The sequence below is a fragment of the Trachinotus anak genome, unplaced genomic scaffold (genome assembly GCF_046630095.1).
Source record: "Trachinotus anak isolate AG129_WGS33_773 ecotype Australia unplaced genomic scaffold, CSIRO_AGI_Tana_v1 ptg000032l, whole genome shotgun sequence".
Taxonomy (NCBI): Eukaryota; Metazoa; Chordata; class Actinopteri; order Carangiformes; family Carangidae; genus Trachinotus; species Trachinotus anak.
Window position 1 is genome coordinate 24231683 of NW_027273883.1, and position 14424 is coordinate 24246106.

At 39.1% G+C, this 14424-nt stretch overlaps 3 protein-coding genes across 7 annotated transcripts in view; 1 reads left to right on the top strand and 2 right to left on the bottom strand.

Annotated features, from left to right (window-relative positions):
* The first annotated feature begins 70 nt into the window (after positions 1–70).
* Positions 71–6088, top strand: LOC139613231 (uncharacterized). Of its 2 annotated transcripts, none has more exons than XM_071469692.1 (5): positions 71–284; positions 3451–3592; positions 3848–3886; positions 4366–4512; positions 4671–6088. In XM_071469692.1, exons 2-5 carry the CDS (start codon positions 3454–3456, stop codon positions 4889–4891), a joined length of 546 nt encoding a protein of 181 aa, XP_071325793.1. In that variant the 5' UTR covers positions 71–284; positions 3451–3453; the 3' UTR covers positions 4892–6088. The 2 variants fall into 2 exon arrangements, with proteins under 2 accessions (XP_071325793.1, XP_071325792.1); XM_071469691.1 differs by lacking the exon at positions 71–284 and adding an exon at positions 2020–2878.
* On the bottom strand, positions 6072–10666 carry iqcg (IQ motif containing G). The gene is made up of 10 exons (XM_071469693.1): positions 10635–10666; positions 10169–10276; positions 9989–10023; positions 9788–9910; positions 9486–9570; positions 9144–9305; positions 8838–8912; positions 7058–7189; positions 6856–6945; positions 6072–6309 (listed from the first exon to the last, which is right to left on the bottom strand). The coding sequence occupies exons 4-10, from the start codon at positions 9793–9795 to the stop codon at positions 6193–6195; spliced, it is 669 nt and encodes a 222-aa protein (XP_071325794.1). The 5' UTR covers positions 9796–9910; positions 9989–10023; positions 10169–10276; positions 10635–10666; the 3' UTR covers positions 6072–6192.
* Positions 10667–11634: 968 nt separating this feature from the next.
* Positions 11635–14424, bottom strand: part of spire1b (spire-type actin nucleation factor 1b) — a 48914-nt gene continuing 46124 nt past the window's right edge. For all 4 annotated transcript variants that reach the window (XM_071469239.1, XM_071469241.1, XM_071469240.1 and 1 more), the window contains one exon: positions 11635–13996. In XM_071469239.1, the coding sequence (XP_071325340.1) occupies positions 13741–13996 (256 nt within the window). In that variant the 3' untranslated portion in view covers positions 11635–13740. The remainder of the gene's footprint in view (positions 13997–14424) is intronic.

Consider the following 14424-nt stretch of genomic DNA (forward strand, 5'->3'; position numbering starts at 1 on the left):
CGGAAAAATGGCAGTCAGGCTAGTAGTAGTTTGGCGCCCTCTGTGTTCAGTTCTAGTACAGCCTAGTGATTATAACTTGCTGCTGAAAGTCTTAGAGACGATTAATCTTGATATAGAATTACATATATTTAGTTAATAACTCTGTAATGCCAAGTTGATGTTTTTGATGCATTCAGGGAAACAAAGCAGTAAAAAGGAGATTTATATTTTGTCACTGCACTTGCTGGGTGTAAATTTCAGTTTACTTGGACCCAAACTCCGGACTGGACTACACAAGGTTTTATGTAAGGATTAGTTGTTACTAAATATTTCTATCCACTAACTGCCTAAGGTAACTGCTGCGTAGCTGTGTAAAGTTGTGACTTTTACCAACCTTAATTTTACAATTAAATAAGATTAAGAATCCACAACTATGCTCTGTGAAGCTGAATTTAGGCGTAATAGTGGTTCTGCAAGCTAACATAATGTTAAGCAGGTATAATTTTCTTAGTTTAGCGTTAGCATGCTAACATTAACTAAATACAGCTGAAGGGGAAGGTCATCAAGTCTTACAGGTTTTTGGTCATAAACCCCCATTCCTCATCATCTATGTATCAATAAAGTAAATTTATAACTACATTTATGAGGCAGTGAAAGTCAAGTTTCATATATTGTTGGGTAACCTGAAACCTGTTATTTTTGGAACATATGCTACTCATGATACAGTGACTTCCTGTTTACATAGCTTGTTATGCTACAGAGGTTTCAGAATCAATCACAGCAATCCACACTACTAAATGGAAAAAAGTGAGTCAATTTAATTGGACATAAGTTAGACTTAAGAGACTATTTACTTACTTTGGCAATCTCTCATCTAAATTAACTAAGCGCTGTAGTTGACTTTTAAGGTGCTGTACCTTATTCTTCTACCTCACTTCATGTCAGAATGTGCATTTTCCTCCACTGTATTTATCTGACAGCTATAGTCACTAGTTGTTTTTAAAATTAAGATTTTAAATGAAAAAGCACATGAGAAGCTTATAAAATGCGATACGAAACCGCTTGAAGATGTTCGCGGGTGGTTAGCAGTTCCACCAAAGAGACATTTCACATTTAAATTGCATTTAAATAATTGTTTGAGGCCCAAAGAAAAGCAAATATCAGAGAAAAAATTTTAAATAATAAAATAATACAAATGTATGTAGTAGAACTTTGTTCTTTTTTTTCTTCCCTATTAATCATTCCACAACTCCAGAGATTTGTCTCTGACCTTTGGGAGGCACTTTACCTTCAGGTTGGAGTGAACTACCCAACTGTATAGTTAGTTAGAACGAGAAAAGTAGTTAAAACAAGCTACGACAGCTACAACTGTTAAAATGCTACTTATGCACTGATATTAATGCAATATGTAAAACATCATAACCAGAGGCCAAGTACTTTTACTTTGGATACTTTAAGTTCACTTTGCAGAGGATATTTATACTTTTACTTGAATAAACCTTTGACTGCAAGACTTATTATTATTTGTAGTATTTCTACACAACTGTATTAACACTTTTACTTATGTGAAAGAGGAACTTAGCTAATCCTGTTGCTAAACATTTCATTGAATGATGCCTCACACTTTTATACCCAGAGGTGATTAAGTTTAGCCAAAAAGTCAGTAGGAAAAACTGAAAAAAGCATTTGGATTTTTATATGTTTATAGGCAGCTTGAAGGAGGACTTGTCAATTCATGGGTTTTTATTGTGGTGATTATAAGTTCTCAAATAATGTCCAATCCCTCATTTATATGCGTTTACAATGTGTCTAATGGTTCTCTTTTTTACCTTAGCTATAATGTTTTGGAGACTTCCAAGTTACTACACAGCATATTGCAGTGTATTGTAGAGTACTTCCCTGGAGATGCACTTCTCCTATTTATGGTCCAAATATACCTCTTAAAAAGTTCAGGAGGTGGACTGCAACATGCAACATACTGTACTTGTACTTGTACTTGTTCTTATTATTATTATTACTATAATTTATAAATATTTTCAAATTTGTTTCCATACTTATTCAAATGTTCTTTGAAGACCCTGATGAGTTAAAGCCGTAACATGACATGTGTTGGTCTCACAGTAAAGTTTTCCTTTACACCTACAAAGTGAAATCCTGTTTTTCTGACCATCAGTTTTCATCATTTTGCCATCACAACATGTCTTCAAAACAATCACGTGTCAAAAATGTCACTATTATGTTCATGTGGGCTGTTGTGGACTGCTACACCTACATCTGTCTTTCTGTGTCACTACAAAACCTAGTTGTTTGCCTGTTTCATCATTTCTTCCTTTTTTCGTTCTGATAATTCAGTGCAGTGCAGTCTTTAAACATGTGCCATCTTTGCTTGTATGCATTTGCTTAATAAATCCCAACAGTATTTGAATGCTCCCAAACTTTTATTTATGACAGTTTATTTAGTGCAGTGAAGGCGTTAGTAGAGCTATGGGAGAAACAGCATCAAGAAATTAAAAAAAAATAATAATTGTCCAAACACAAGAAAATCATAGTTTGGAATGAAAACAATTTAATAATTAGAGCACTTGCAATATACTATTACACTCTTTATTTTTTATACATGTACACTCAAAGCGGGCCTATGATGCAATAATATCATGAGGCCACATACCCTTCTCAGCTCATACTGTCCACAACACAAAAGAGAAACCAAACCGATGGAAACCCCAAGTCAAAGTGCGCATGCGCCGGGTTTCCTGGGTTTCCTGAGTAGTCTTTATCAGTCGCTGTTGATCACCTCCATAATATCTCTGAAACCCGAGTGATGGACAGCTCTGACCCTCTGCCTCTTTTTAATAAGACCACTCTTACAGTAATGAAAGAAAGAACGCTGTTGAATCAGGTGAGATTTTTTTTTTTTCATATTTCTTATAGTGACACCTCAGGGAGGAATGATATATAGCTCGATGTCAATTCTCATCTCAATATATATATTGGCGTATATACGTATGATATGTGTATATATGTGTATATATATATGTATATACACACACACACACACACACACACACACATATATATGTGTGTGTGTATATATATATATATATATATACACACACACACACATATATATATATATGTGTGTGTGTGTGTATAGAGTACGCGCATATGCGAGAGTTCATTTTTCTAAGGCGAATGATAGTTATTGTAAATCCAGTTTGGTTTTGTAATAAAACCTTTGGCCTCAACATACCCTAATTTCCGTGTTGTTAGTTGAAGAGTAGTAGAAGAGAAAAAGTTCCCCTATTGGTTAGAGAAAATTCCTGTGACCTAGAAAAACAGCCCTGAGCAGGTTGTTGTTTAGGCGGGTATGCTGTGGTTTGTTAAAAACCCCACTCACTGCACTTAGGCAGAGTACCCACTGCGTTTGACACCTTACAGTAAAGACGACCCTCTTCTGCCTCTCTCCCCCAGGTGATGACTTTCAAAGCCTCCAACGTGCAGAGAGTCATCCAGGTGGTGCAGAAGATGGCGCAGAAGAGCTGCCTGAGAGCCCTGCAGCTGTTCTGCTGCCCCTTAGACACCCTGTGGTGCCGACAGGTCGCGTACTGCCCAGGTACAATGACGTTTTTATAACATGAATTTTTATAATTGTCATTACTTCATTTCCTGTCATGTCTTGGTCATGTGTTTCCTCAGACTGCATCTGTAGATCTGACTGTAGATCTGACTGTTATACAGACACTCACTTAATCTGCATTATTTATAGTTAAATATTGTCTTTTCAGACAGCAAAATGTATGCATGCCAAAATATATCATCAGTACAATGGAACATCACATATCTCAATGTCTTTTTTTTTTTTTTACAGCTCAGACCCATCAGCTCGCAGAGGATAAAACTACACAAGGTAACTTGTACTTCTTATGTTAGCTTTCTGTTAAAACTCATAACCTGACATCTTTTTGTTTAATGCTCTGTTGCTCTTATTTTTCTTACATCTTAATGGAATTTTTTCTTCTTCATAATACTCTTTGAGTACAGCCTGAGGAGCATACCAAATTGCAGTTCACTACGCACTTGACAAACAACTTTCAAATCTTTGAATTCTTAAAACATGCAGGTGCTTTTCCATCATTTTATGCAGCAGCTTGGAACGAATAAGGATAGCATGAACTACTGCATAACTGCATTTATCAGCAACACATAAGTCATAGAATCTCAAACACTTTCTTTGCTGTGGCTTCACAGTGAAAAAAAGTTTTCCATATATTCAGTAAGTGTTTCCATCGTGACGCATCTCGGCTGTTACATCACTCTGGAACGACAACTTCCCATTCTCACATTCTCTTCCCTTTTCCTCTCTTTCTCCCTCACCTACTGAACCAGTGGCAATCCGGAGTCCACCGTCAACGATTTTGATTGTGAACATCAGCAACTCTACCCTGATCGACTGCGTAATTGGGAATGACACGTATCCATCTGCAGTGGCAGAGAACCAGCCTCTAATGCAGAAATCTGCACTCCACACGCACGGTGGGTAACAGCCTTAAACTAACACCACTTTGAGCTGCCATTTATTTACAATAGAGTTGTGCTATTTGCATTTTAGTAGTAGTTATATTTAACATGTCACAGCTGTCAAACTGGGCTCATGAGAATAAAAAAACATCCCATTTGTTCCTGTGTTACAGATCCGATGAGGTGCAGCTACAGCCATGGACAGCAGGGGGCAGCACAGACCTCTCCTTGTCCACCTCCCCCTCCCGCTCCTCTCTGTCCCCCTCTTCCACCAGAGGAGCCTCCGAGCATCAACATCTTCAGCTCGCATCTCAACTGTGTTATCATCGGAGACAACAACTACATGCACGCGGAGCAGGTCCACCCGACTGAAACTGAAGAAGCGCTGGTGTGAGGCTTTGGCTGCACAGAGCTGAAGCACACAAACACACTACACACTCACAGAATCACCTCCTCTTTGGGAGGATGAAAACCTAAACTCAGTATTAGGAGAAACAGTTTGAGCTGTCTGTCAGTCTCCAGAAAGACTTGTCTTTTATTTTCCAACAATTATAGCATTTTTATCTTTCTATAAAATTGTAAAACAAAGCTCCATCACAGTTTCTCAGAGCCCAGGTTGACAAATTCAAACTGCCTGTTTTGTCCGATCAGCTGTTGAAAACCCATGGATGTACAGTTTAATATTCACATTTAAGAAGCTGGAAAACTGAACTGAAAGCTGGATTAATGGACTACTTGTTTCAGCTCTTATTTCACATTTGAAGTGATGTAACTTTTAGGGCTCAGTTGGAGTTTCTTACTCTGGTTTTGAAAGTGGTCTCAGCCCTGACCTTTGCTAGTATTATTCTGATGTAAAAACATAATCATTTTTTATAATAGTTGTCTAAGTGTTGCAAGTTGTGAGTTCCAGTACGCACAAACAAACGTCAGCTCCTCACACCTCATTACAGAGTAATTTTCTTTGGCCATAGAATTTCCTGTTTTGCAATGCCAGGTCTTCTGCTCCTCTGTCAGACAGAGTTGGAAGCAATGGGAAATTTTACCGTATAAATTTCTCATTCAGATGTGACTTTCTAATGACTCATCTCGCTATGACTAGTTAATCTTTCTGTTATGTATGTTCTGCAGTCTGTCATGCCGACCAATAAGTAAGTATGTTGTGTAATTGCATTGAAAAACAGTATTGAAATACTGTAACTAAAATCCTTATCAAGTTAAGATAAAGATGTTGACTTATGTTAAAATGTATGGCCTATGGTCACTAACAGTTGACTACTTAGTAGTGTTCTTTACAGGAAGTCATTTTGATTTCTTGCATTTTCATATTTGATATTGTTTAATCTTGTAAAACTGTTTGAACTTGAACACAAAGGTCAAACAGTTAAGAGGACTGAATTATTATGCTGCCATTTTGCCTGCTGATATGCTCATAGACAATATGATGATGTGATATGCTACATGTAACCTTTACACATTATACTACTTCTCATTTTGTTCTGAAATATTGTATGAGAGGAGGTTTTGATTTTTGTTGTTGTATTTTGTTGCATGTTTGAAATCACCAAAAATGTTTAACATTTATTTTAAATAAAAAACAATGAAGATACAGAAACATTGGTCAGGAATTGCATTACTTTTTATTGTCATGAGATTATATACAGTATTTTAATGTTAAGAAACAGTGTGGGAGGAAACTCATTTTTTCTTCTTCTTCTTTCCTTCTTTCTTCTTCTTTCCTTTCTTGTCTCCTTCTGCTTTTTTAAAACTTCCAAGGCCTCTGCGGACCATGCAGCCTCTCCACCAGGCCTGCAGCTGCAGGGTCAAAGGTCACATGCCAGGGTTAACAATTAGGTTTCAGCACACTGAACAACTAGGACAGTGAATGTGATAGACCTCTGGTTTCACAAGGATATTTTAGACTGATCTGTAGTGTTAGGCTTAATTGTGCTCATAGATTAGTCTAAAGCAAGTAAGACCGTTTAACAAAAATAAAGACTAAAGTCTAAACACCTTAACCTCCTAGGCTAACTCAGGCTAACTTACCATGGTAATGATCAGTGTCAATCAATTCCTCCAAATGACAAACATTTTCTGCTGGGGTAAATGGAACTGAGCGGCTTCCTCGGTCAGCCATTTTTTTTTTAATTGAACAAAAGTCTGAATTTACCCAGAATTCATTGTACTACAGTCTGTCTTAAGACAGTCAAGAGCTAAACTGCTTTGTGCAACAGATGAATTTAGACATCTATCTGAGGTCTGACTATTTGTTATATCTAAGCCATAGTCAAGGTGTATCTTTGTGAAACTGGCCCAGTGATGGTAAGACTCTGGATCTGAGTTCTGATTGGATGTTCTTACCTTGGTAGCAGCTCTGGCCTTTGCCTGCTGCTGGCGCAGTTTCTCTTGCTCCTTCCTGTCCTCCAACACCACCTGCTCCATCTCCCTGAACTGAACACAAATCAGCATCTAATCATTGATCATAGTGACTATAATGACTGAGTGTCCTGTTCAGCATCAGCAGCTGAACAATGTGTCAGGTTCAGCACTGGAAGCTGCTCACCTTCTTCCTCATACTTGACAATTTGTCCAAGTTCACTGTTCTTTTGCAGCGCACATTGTTGAGCTGCTGCTCCTTCTCCTGCAGCATCTGCTTGGTGCATTGCTGCCACTGCTGCAGCTGCTGCTGCAACTCCTGATCAACAGTAACCAAAACAAAATTAGATTCTGCTGCAGCACTTGATGAATATTAAATAAAAAAAAAAAAAACAACAGTTTGAATGAGCAGCAGCTACTGCAAAACATGACCAACAACTTCAACAAAACCACTAAACAACAGTAGCATGGAAACCACAAGGAGCTGGTGGTTTCTTAGAATCTAAATACAGGTTCTAGTACAGGTTCAGCTAAACTGTAACTTCCTGGGGTTTCACACATAGCTGTATGTTAAGTTGAACCTGACTGCTCTGCAAAAATGAACACGGGTTCAGATAAGCCAAAACTATATTGGAGCTATGATGAAGCTGCCTCAGGAAGTCGGCCCCACACAGGGGATTCAGAAAAAACCTTGCAGAATTAAGCTGCATATTTATTATTCTCATTAACTGGTGATTAAGGACGTTTGGTTTAAAGGTACCCTGTGGATTACTTGACCTCTACTAGTGCTATGGAGCAGTTTTTAATGAGCTGGTCCCCATTTTGTGTGTGTCATGCTCCTGACAACATACGTGAATGTGCATGTGGGTGACACCACAGTACTACCAAAGGTTTCACGTTATTCTGCTGACCTACAGTCAGTGGTAACAAACCAAGAAATGCAGTAATCTTTCAGCAAAGGCAAGGAAGGAGAAATAAACATTAATGTAAACAATGAAGGTTTCTAAATGTTCAAAGAAATCACCTTTGCAAATGTTTTATAAGGAACAAAATCAATTCAACATGTTTGTTAAACCACAAGGGTGCACACAATGCTTTTTTGAAAACTCCACGGGCATCTTTAATACCCCATCAGGGTTAAGTGTAGAAATCACACATGTAAAGAAATATTTATGTGATCTTCTTTTCTGTGACAAAATTCAAGTGACTCACCCATGTGTATGACTGACAAACAAATCCTCATATCTTGTGAAATTGGACAGATAATTAGGCTCCTTCTGCATAGCATCAACAATTAACTTATGATGTCATAAAGAAAGCAAACATTATTACATGTATGTGATGGTATACAGACCACTTGCTTAACCCACTGAGATTATGGATAAAGTTTTAAAGTCTTGCTTTAATTAGTGTTTCTATATTTTGTCTTTTGCACTTGTCTTTTATATAATCTGTGGTTATGCAAAAGCATGGTCCGTTAAAGGATGTTATGTCTGATAAGCCATGCACTATCTGTGCATAAATGACAGAACATCTGAGCACTCATAACATTACATTAGTTACACTTAACACTACATTAGTTCTGAGTGTTGCCCTCTTAAGATTAAATTGTTAAAATGATGCTGCAGACACTAAAAGCTGTAGACTCGTCTATCTTTGTACTGAACTCTATGACCTTCAGCCTCAGTGAATCCATATGGGCAGCAGGTACAGGAACCTCTACTGGCAGTGAGGTGATGTACAGGACTCAGCAACTGGATTTAAAATGAACCACGGGTGCAGTTTAAACCACAGCTTCTGAGGACACAGCACTGGGTTGAGGTGTTCATGTGAGTTTGTTACAGACAACACAGATTTAAACACATCCTAAACCTTAAACTTCAGCTAAGCAAATGACAGAGCCACTGCCTCCAAGAGCAACAATTTCAAAATAGTATATAATAATCTGATGTTATTAATCACATTACCTCATATTGATTTTGCAGGAATTTCTCTGACTCCTCGTGACCTCTTGCCTCATCTTTCAGCTTTTTCTGCAGCAGCTGACAAAGACAGAGATAAATGAAGACCTGACTTGGACATTTAACGTGCAAATCAAAGAAAAATGGTCATCTGCTTATTTTAGACCACGCTAAGAGGTACATGTCGCCTGAACAGAAAGGGGGCAGTGAAGAGAGCAGGACGGAGGTCATAGCTGCATCTGTTTCTGTGGGGTTGATACATAGATGGCATTAACCCAGACTGGACTGGAATGGATGGACTACTGGACCCACCTCTAGCTGGTCCTCAAGCAGCTTCTCAGCCTTGCTGGTTTCTTTTTCTGCAAGTTGGAGCTTCAGCTCATTGTCTTTCTCCACAGTCTTCTTCCTGTTAGCAATCTGTAATGACTGCTGATGCAACTGACACTTCAGGTCTCTGATGAGCTGGTCCAAGTCCTGAGGAGGAGAGTGCTGGAAGTATTGGACGTCTTGGACTTTCAGAGACCTGCAGGCTAACCTGTTTGATTTTGTTCTCAAATATATGATCAGTTAACCCAAGTTAACAGATTCTCACTCACCTCTAACAGCCATTCATGCATACAGCTTTGGTTTTTGGATCTGCTCTCAAGTTCTCACCTTCAGTTCCTCATATTTCTGCTTGACCTCCTCTTTCTTTCTCTGTAGACTTTGTGCTCTCTGCTCCAGCGCTCTCTTTGCCTCTCTGGGCGGAGAAACACTCATATTATTGATATAACTCACATTTCTTAATTTCTTTCTCTCTGTTTCTCCTCTTCCACCCTTCTTTCTTCCACAGTCTAGCACTCCTCTACTCTCAGAAACCACACAACATCTTGTCCAGAAAACAACCCTCTCTAGTTAGGTATTCTTATCACAATTAAGATTAATTAGTATTGTTTCCAAATGATGCAGGGATAAACCTTCGCATGCTCTCAGCCTTCTTCTTCTGCTCCTCTTCCTCCACCAGCTGCAGCACAGAGCTGAAACTCTGCTTCTCCTCCAGCTCCAAGTGCAGCTGAAAAAGCTGCTGCTGGATGCACTGACTGCAGAGAGAGACACAGATGAAGTTAATCAGAAAAAAGGTTGATGCAACATAACGGCTGTTTGTTTGTACTACTCACCAGTCTCTTCTCAGCTTGGTCAGCCTGGCTCGCTCCTACGCAGACACCACACACAGTAACAGTAATGCATTACAATACATTTGTCCAGTTACCTCATTAAATGCAGAACAACTTAGCATAGATGGCTGTGTGACAGTTGTTCCTCTGGACTCTGAACATGACAAACACAGTGACGCTCACCTGAGCCGCTGCAGTGCCCCGCCCCCCTCTGATCTGCACTGTTACAGTATGTCCCAGTATGTCCAGCTGGTCTGAGCAGTCCTCCAGTACAGCTGCCAGTCTGAGACCCTGAATGTGGGATAAGGACATCCTGTGGAGTGTGTACAACACGACAGAGATTTTTGTTACAATATCAATGTGTTTCAAGCAAGTTAGAGCAACATTTTTCTTCCAGTTGGTGCATGATGATATCCCAAAACCTGGTAAAAATGATGATTCAACGGCTCATTAAAATGATGAATTTAACGAAAGATGATTAATAGATGTGGTGTTTTCCACATGGCACGTACTTCCATCGATTAGCGAGTTAACTTGGCAGTGAGTCCGGCGTAGCTAACAGTTAACTGTAGCATGGTGCTGGCTAACTTTTCGTTTCAATGGTGGAAAAAGACTTTAGATTTCAGCTGTAACATGAAGAGTCACTCACTTCAGCTCCCTCCGTGACAGTCACTCTCACTCTGGGTCAATAACAGTCCAGAAACCATTTTACTTTATTCTGCTTTTTTAAATGAACAAACATAACAGTCGGTGGTTTTCAAGTTGACATGTCACTATGGTAACATTTCAGGGCATCGATTTTTTTTTCTTTTTTTTCAGGCAACTTTATTGACAACAGCTGTATTTCTTATCCGCCGTGTTTCATTGATGTATTATGAGAATACAAGAACAAGAGGATAGTGGTAGGTTGAGTTTATAAAAATGAAGTGGGCTGTACCTTTGATCACACCACGACAGAAAGAGCAAATCGAATTTCCTCAGAGACTGGAGGAAAAAGATAAATGGTGTTCACATGTTGGATTTTGTCAGTTTTTTTTATGTTTTCATGAATTTATTTTTATTCTAACATCAGCGTTGCTTCTGTTGAGGAAGCAAACGTTTTTCCCGCTCACCTGGTCAGACATCTTACAGTTTTGCAAAAAGTAAAACCTCTTACATGATGATCTTTATATTCTTTATATTGAGATCATCTGAATGAATGTTTTCTTTTCATTACTTTAGTGCTTTAGTTCATTTCCTTGCAGTGCTGCAGACAACCAGCAGCATGTGCATCTTTAAATCCTGCTTCCTTCATGTTCTGATCAGTCAGCTGACAACAATATATTGCTGTTCAAGAAGTTAAACTTTAGATAAATGTGACAACACTCAGCAGTGAATTACAGCTGCCACTGATTCCTGTATAATTTCTTCCTACAAAATATATTTACTAAGACTCACTGTGTATCACGGTATGTGGTCTCAGATCAAGTCCAGGTCTCCAGGTCTGGTATTGTCTATAGCAGCACTCCCGGGTCTCATTCTGGATCCAGCCCTGATTTAAAGACCCCCACCAGCACCATCCTGATCTGTCTGGAGGGGCATCAGGAGCCATTCCAAGAGGAAGAAAATCAGTTTTTCATATTTTAAATAAAAGACAGAGAAGATAGAGAGACATTTGACAGGTATCTCAGTACAGTTTATTGTTGTAGTCATTATTTGTTGCAAACTCTGCAGGGAGTTACAGCTTGTAGGTAATACAGACTGAAGGTACAAGCTACATTGTAGTACATGCATGATGCCGTCAATCAAACTGTGAGGTTTTTTCTGTGGACTCCTCCCCTTCAGTCTGAGCTGAGCTGTCCTGGGATAGTTTCCCTCTCAGAGACACACATCTACAGCAGTCCCACTGTCAAGATATCACCGAAGCAACACGCACCCGATCTACACACAAACCGTTAGAAACAAAGTATGTACAGCAACAGTAGATGACTGTTCAACATATGACTGTGACCATAAAAGGCAATGTTTAAGGCAGAAATACTTTGGGAGGAAGATGAGGAATGTGATGAAGAATGAAATAGACTCAGGCCAATGAGATTTTGAGTGATGAAGGGAAACCATGAAGGCATTACATTAAGACTTACTCTATATGTTACATGTGTTTTTGCTGCCTGTACTGAGAGATGGGTTTCTTAAACTGTACATTTACACAAAAGCATGAAATGAGTTTTATTATTACTCCTCTTTACATGATAAAAAAAAAAAGTGATAGTTAACATATATCTATCAACATAAAGGTACATAAAAAAAAATATGCAGATATTTATTGTAAATTATTAAAAGGCAAGTCTGAAAAATCCAACACACGGGACTGCAGGTATTTATGTTTTTATGATTGCTTCTGTGCACATCTGACAGACATGAATGAAAAATGTTCCAAATTAACATGGTTGGTGTGGTTGGTCAATGTGCTTCAAAGGCCATAAAAACCCTTTTCTCAATCAGCCACTTACTACCTGGGTTGGGATCCTACACAAACACAGTGTATTCTGTCAAAGTTATAACAGTTTTGGTTATTTCTGTGTTTTGTTTTATATTTTCTAATTTTGTCTTGTGCATTTGTCACTTGTTTGATGTTGGCCGGGCTCTGATGGAAACAGGTGATGTCATGTACTTTGATGCACCAATCAGGATTTAGCTACATAAATCAAAGGACAGTCATGGGATTGTTTGCTTGTATGAGCCCTCCACTAGTTTTACACATGAAGTTATGGGGAGCACCACTCATCTAGGCTGGGTAATCTGAAATAACCCTGATGATGTCATCACGGTCTCTATATAGGGACTTAAATAGGGGTAACCTCTGCTATATGAAAGTTGACCATTCCTTTTATAATCTGTGTCTTACAAATCACCTTACAGTATGTAACTCCCTGCCCCCACCCCTTATGTTACCAGGCTATATTCGATTTTTATAAAAAAATACATCTGATTTGGTGCAGTTTTTTATGTGATTTCTTTTTGTAAGTTCACCGCCCACATCCTATACATTGGGGGAAGGACTAACAGATGAGAAGTTATTATTTGGCACTTAGTCTGCATAAAAACAGATGATCAGTTAAATGTGATGCAAAAAACAGACAGGATGAGAAAACAAAAGCAGTATGGTTTGTAAAGATGAAATTGGTGGACAGCCTCATTAGGCATCGTCAGCAAAATAAAACTATGGGTAGCTTTTTATCGAACAATCATTTACTATACACACACATATTTTAAAAACCTATACAAAACCTACAGTTTGATATTCCATAGTTCCTGTTGTAAATTGAGTGTCACCATCAGTTCACCACTTCACCTCTCTGCAGGCCTCGTGTCTCCTGCAGCGCAGCGCCTGAGGATGTCAAACGAACATCAGTCCTTCTTCACTCTTGTGCTTATTGATTTGAATGCGAGTTGAGATGGACCATGCTTTTGTGCCAGCAGAGAGGGGGGAGTGTCAGTCCACTTTGAGGCGTAGTTCTTGTCTCTTTAGTCAAAGGTCTGTGGCCAGAGATTAAAGAATCATCTATGATGCCATAAAAAAAGAAAAGGAGGAGCTGTACACGATGATCAGGACACAGCAACAAAACCACACTGTCCACGACCGAGGTTCATGTCAGCCATTCTGACAGCTCTATCTGACTGAAGTATACATGTACAGTAAGATCATATCCAGTGAGTTTTTTTCTAATTGTGCAATAGGAGCTGAAAGCATCCAGAGAGAGAGAGAGAGAGTTTCAGATCTCGTTGATTGTTCGTTCGGAGGGCCGGTACTCCTCCCTTCCTTTAGGGGAGGACAAGTAGAAGGATTGGGTCTTGCGTTTTAAGCGAGCCCTCTTGGTGGCCAGTGACAGGCTGTGCTTGCTGGAGGCAATAATGTCAGATATGAACTTCTTACAGTCCACACACACCTCCATGCTGGCCCAGTCCTCTGTCAGCTCTGGGGGAAGCTCCAGTTCGTCATGAGACTTTAAAGAGCCGTGTTTCGAAAACCTAAACACAACAGAAACAGGAGGGGAGACAGATAAATGGCTTGAGCAGAGTCAGAGTCAGTCTCGCTTGTACACATTGTATTTTGGTTTATTATTCAAACAAGTGTGTGATCATGGGCAACACAGACTACTGTTGGACTCATCAGAAACAAATTATTTACAGGGTCAGTTCACCCACATTACAAAAACAAAAACCAACCACCACTGTGCACTACATACAACCGTAGTAGATTTGGTTTTGCAATATGTCCTCTTCAGTACAAAGGATGGAATCTCTGTTGTTGGTTTCACAGCATTAAAAAAATACATATAAAGGTATATTTAAGTTTTTGCTAAATGTAAGTGGTGGTGATAAAGGTTGTTTGCCAAGAGCTTCAGCCATCATTGCATTAACAAGATAGCAGGTTCAAATCCGTCCTCCTGGCAGTG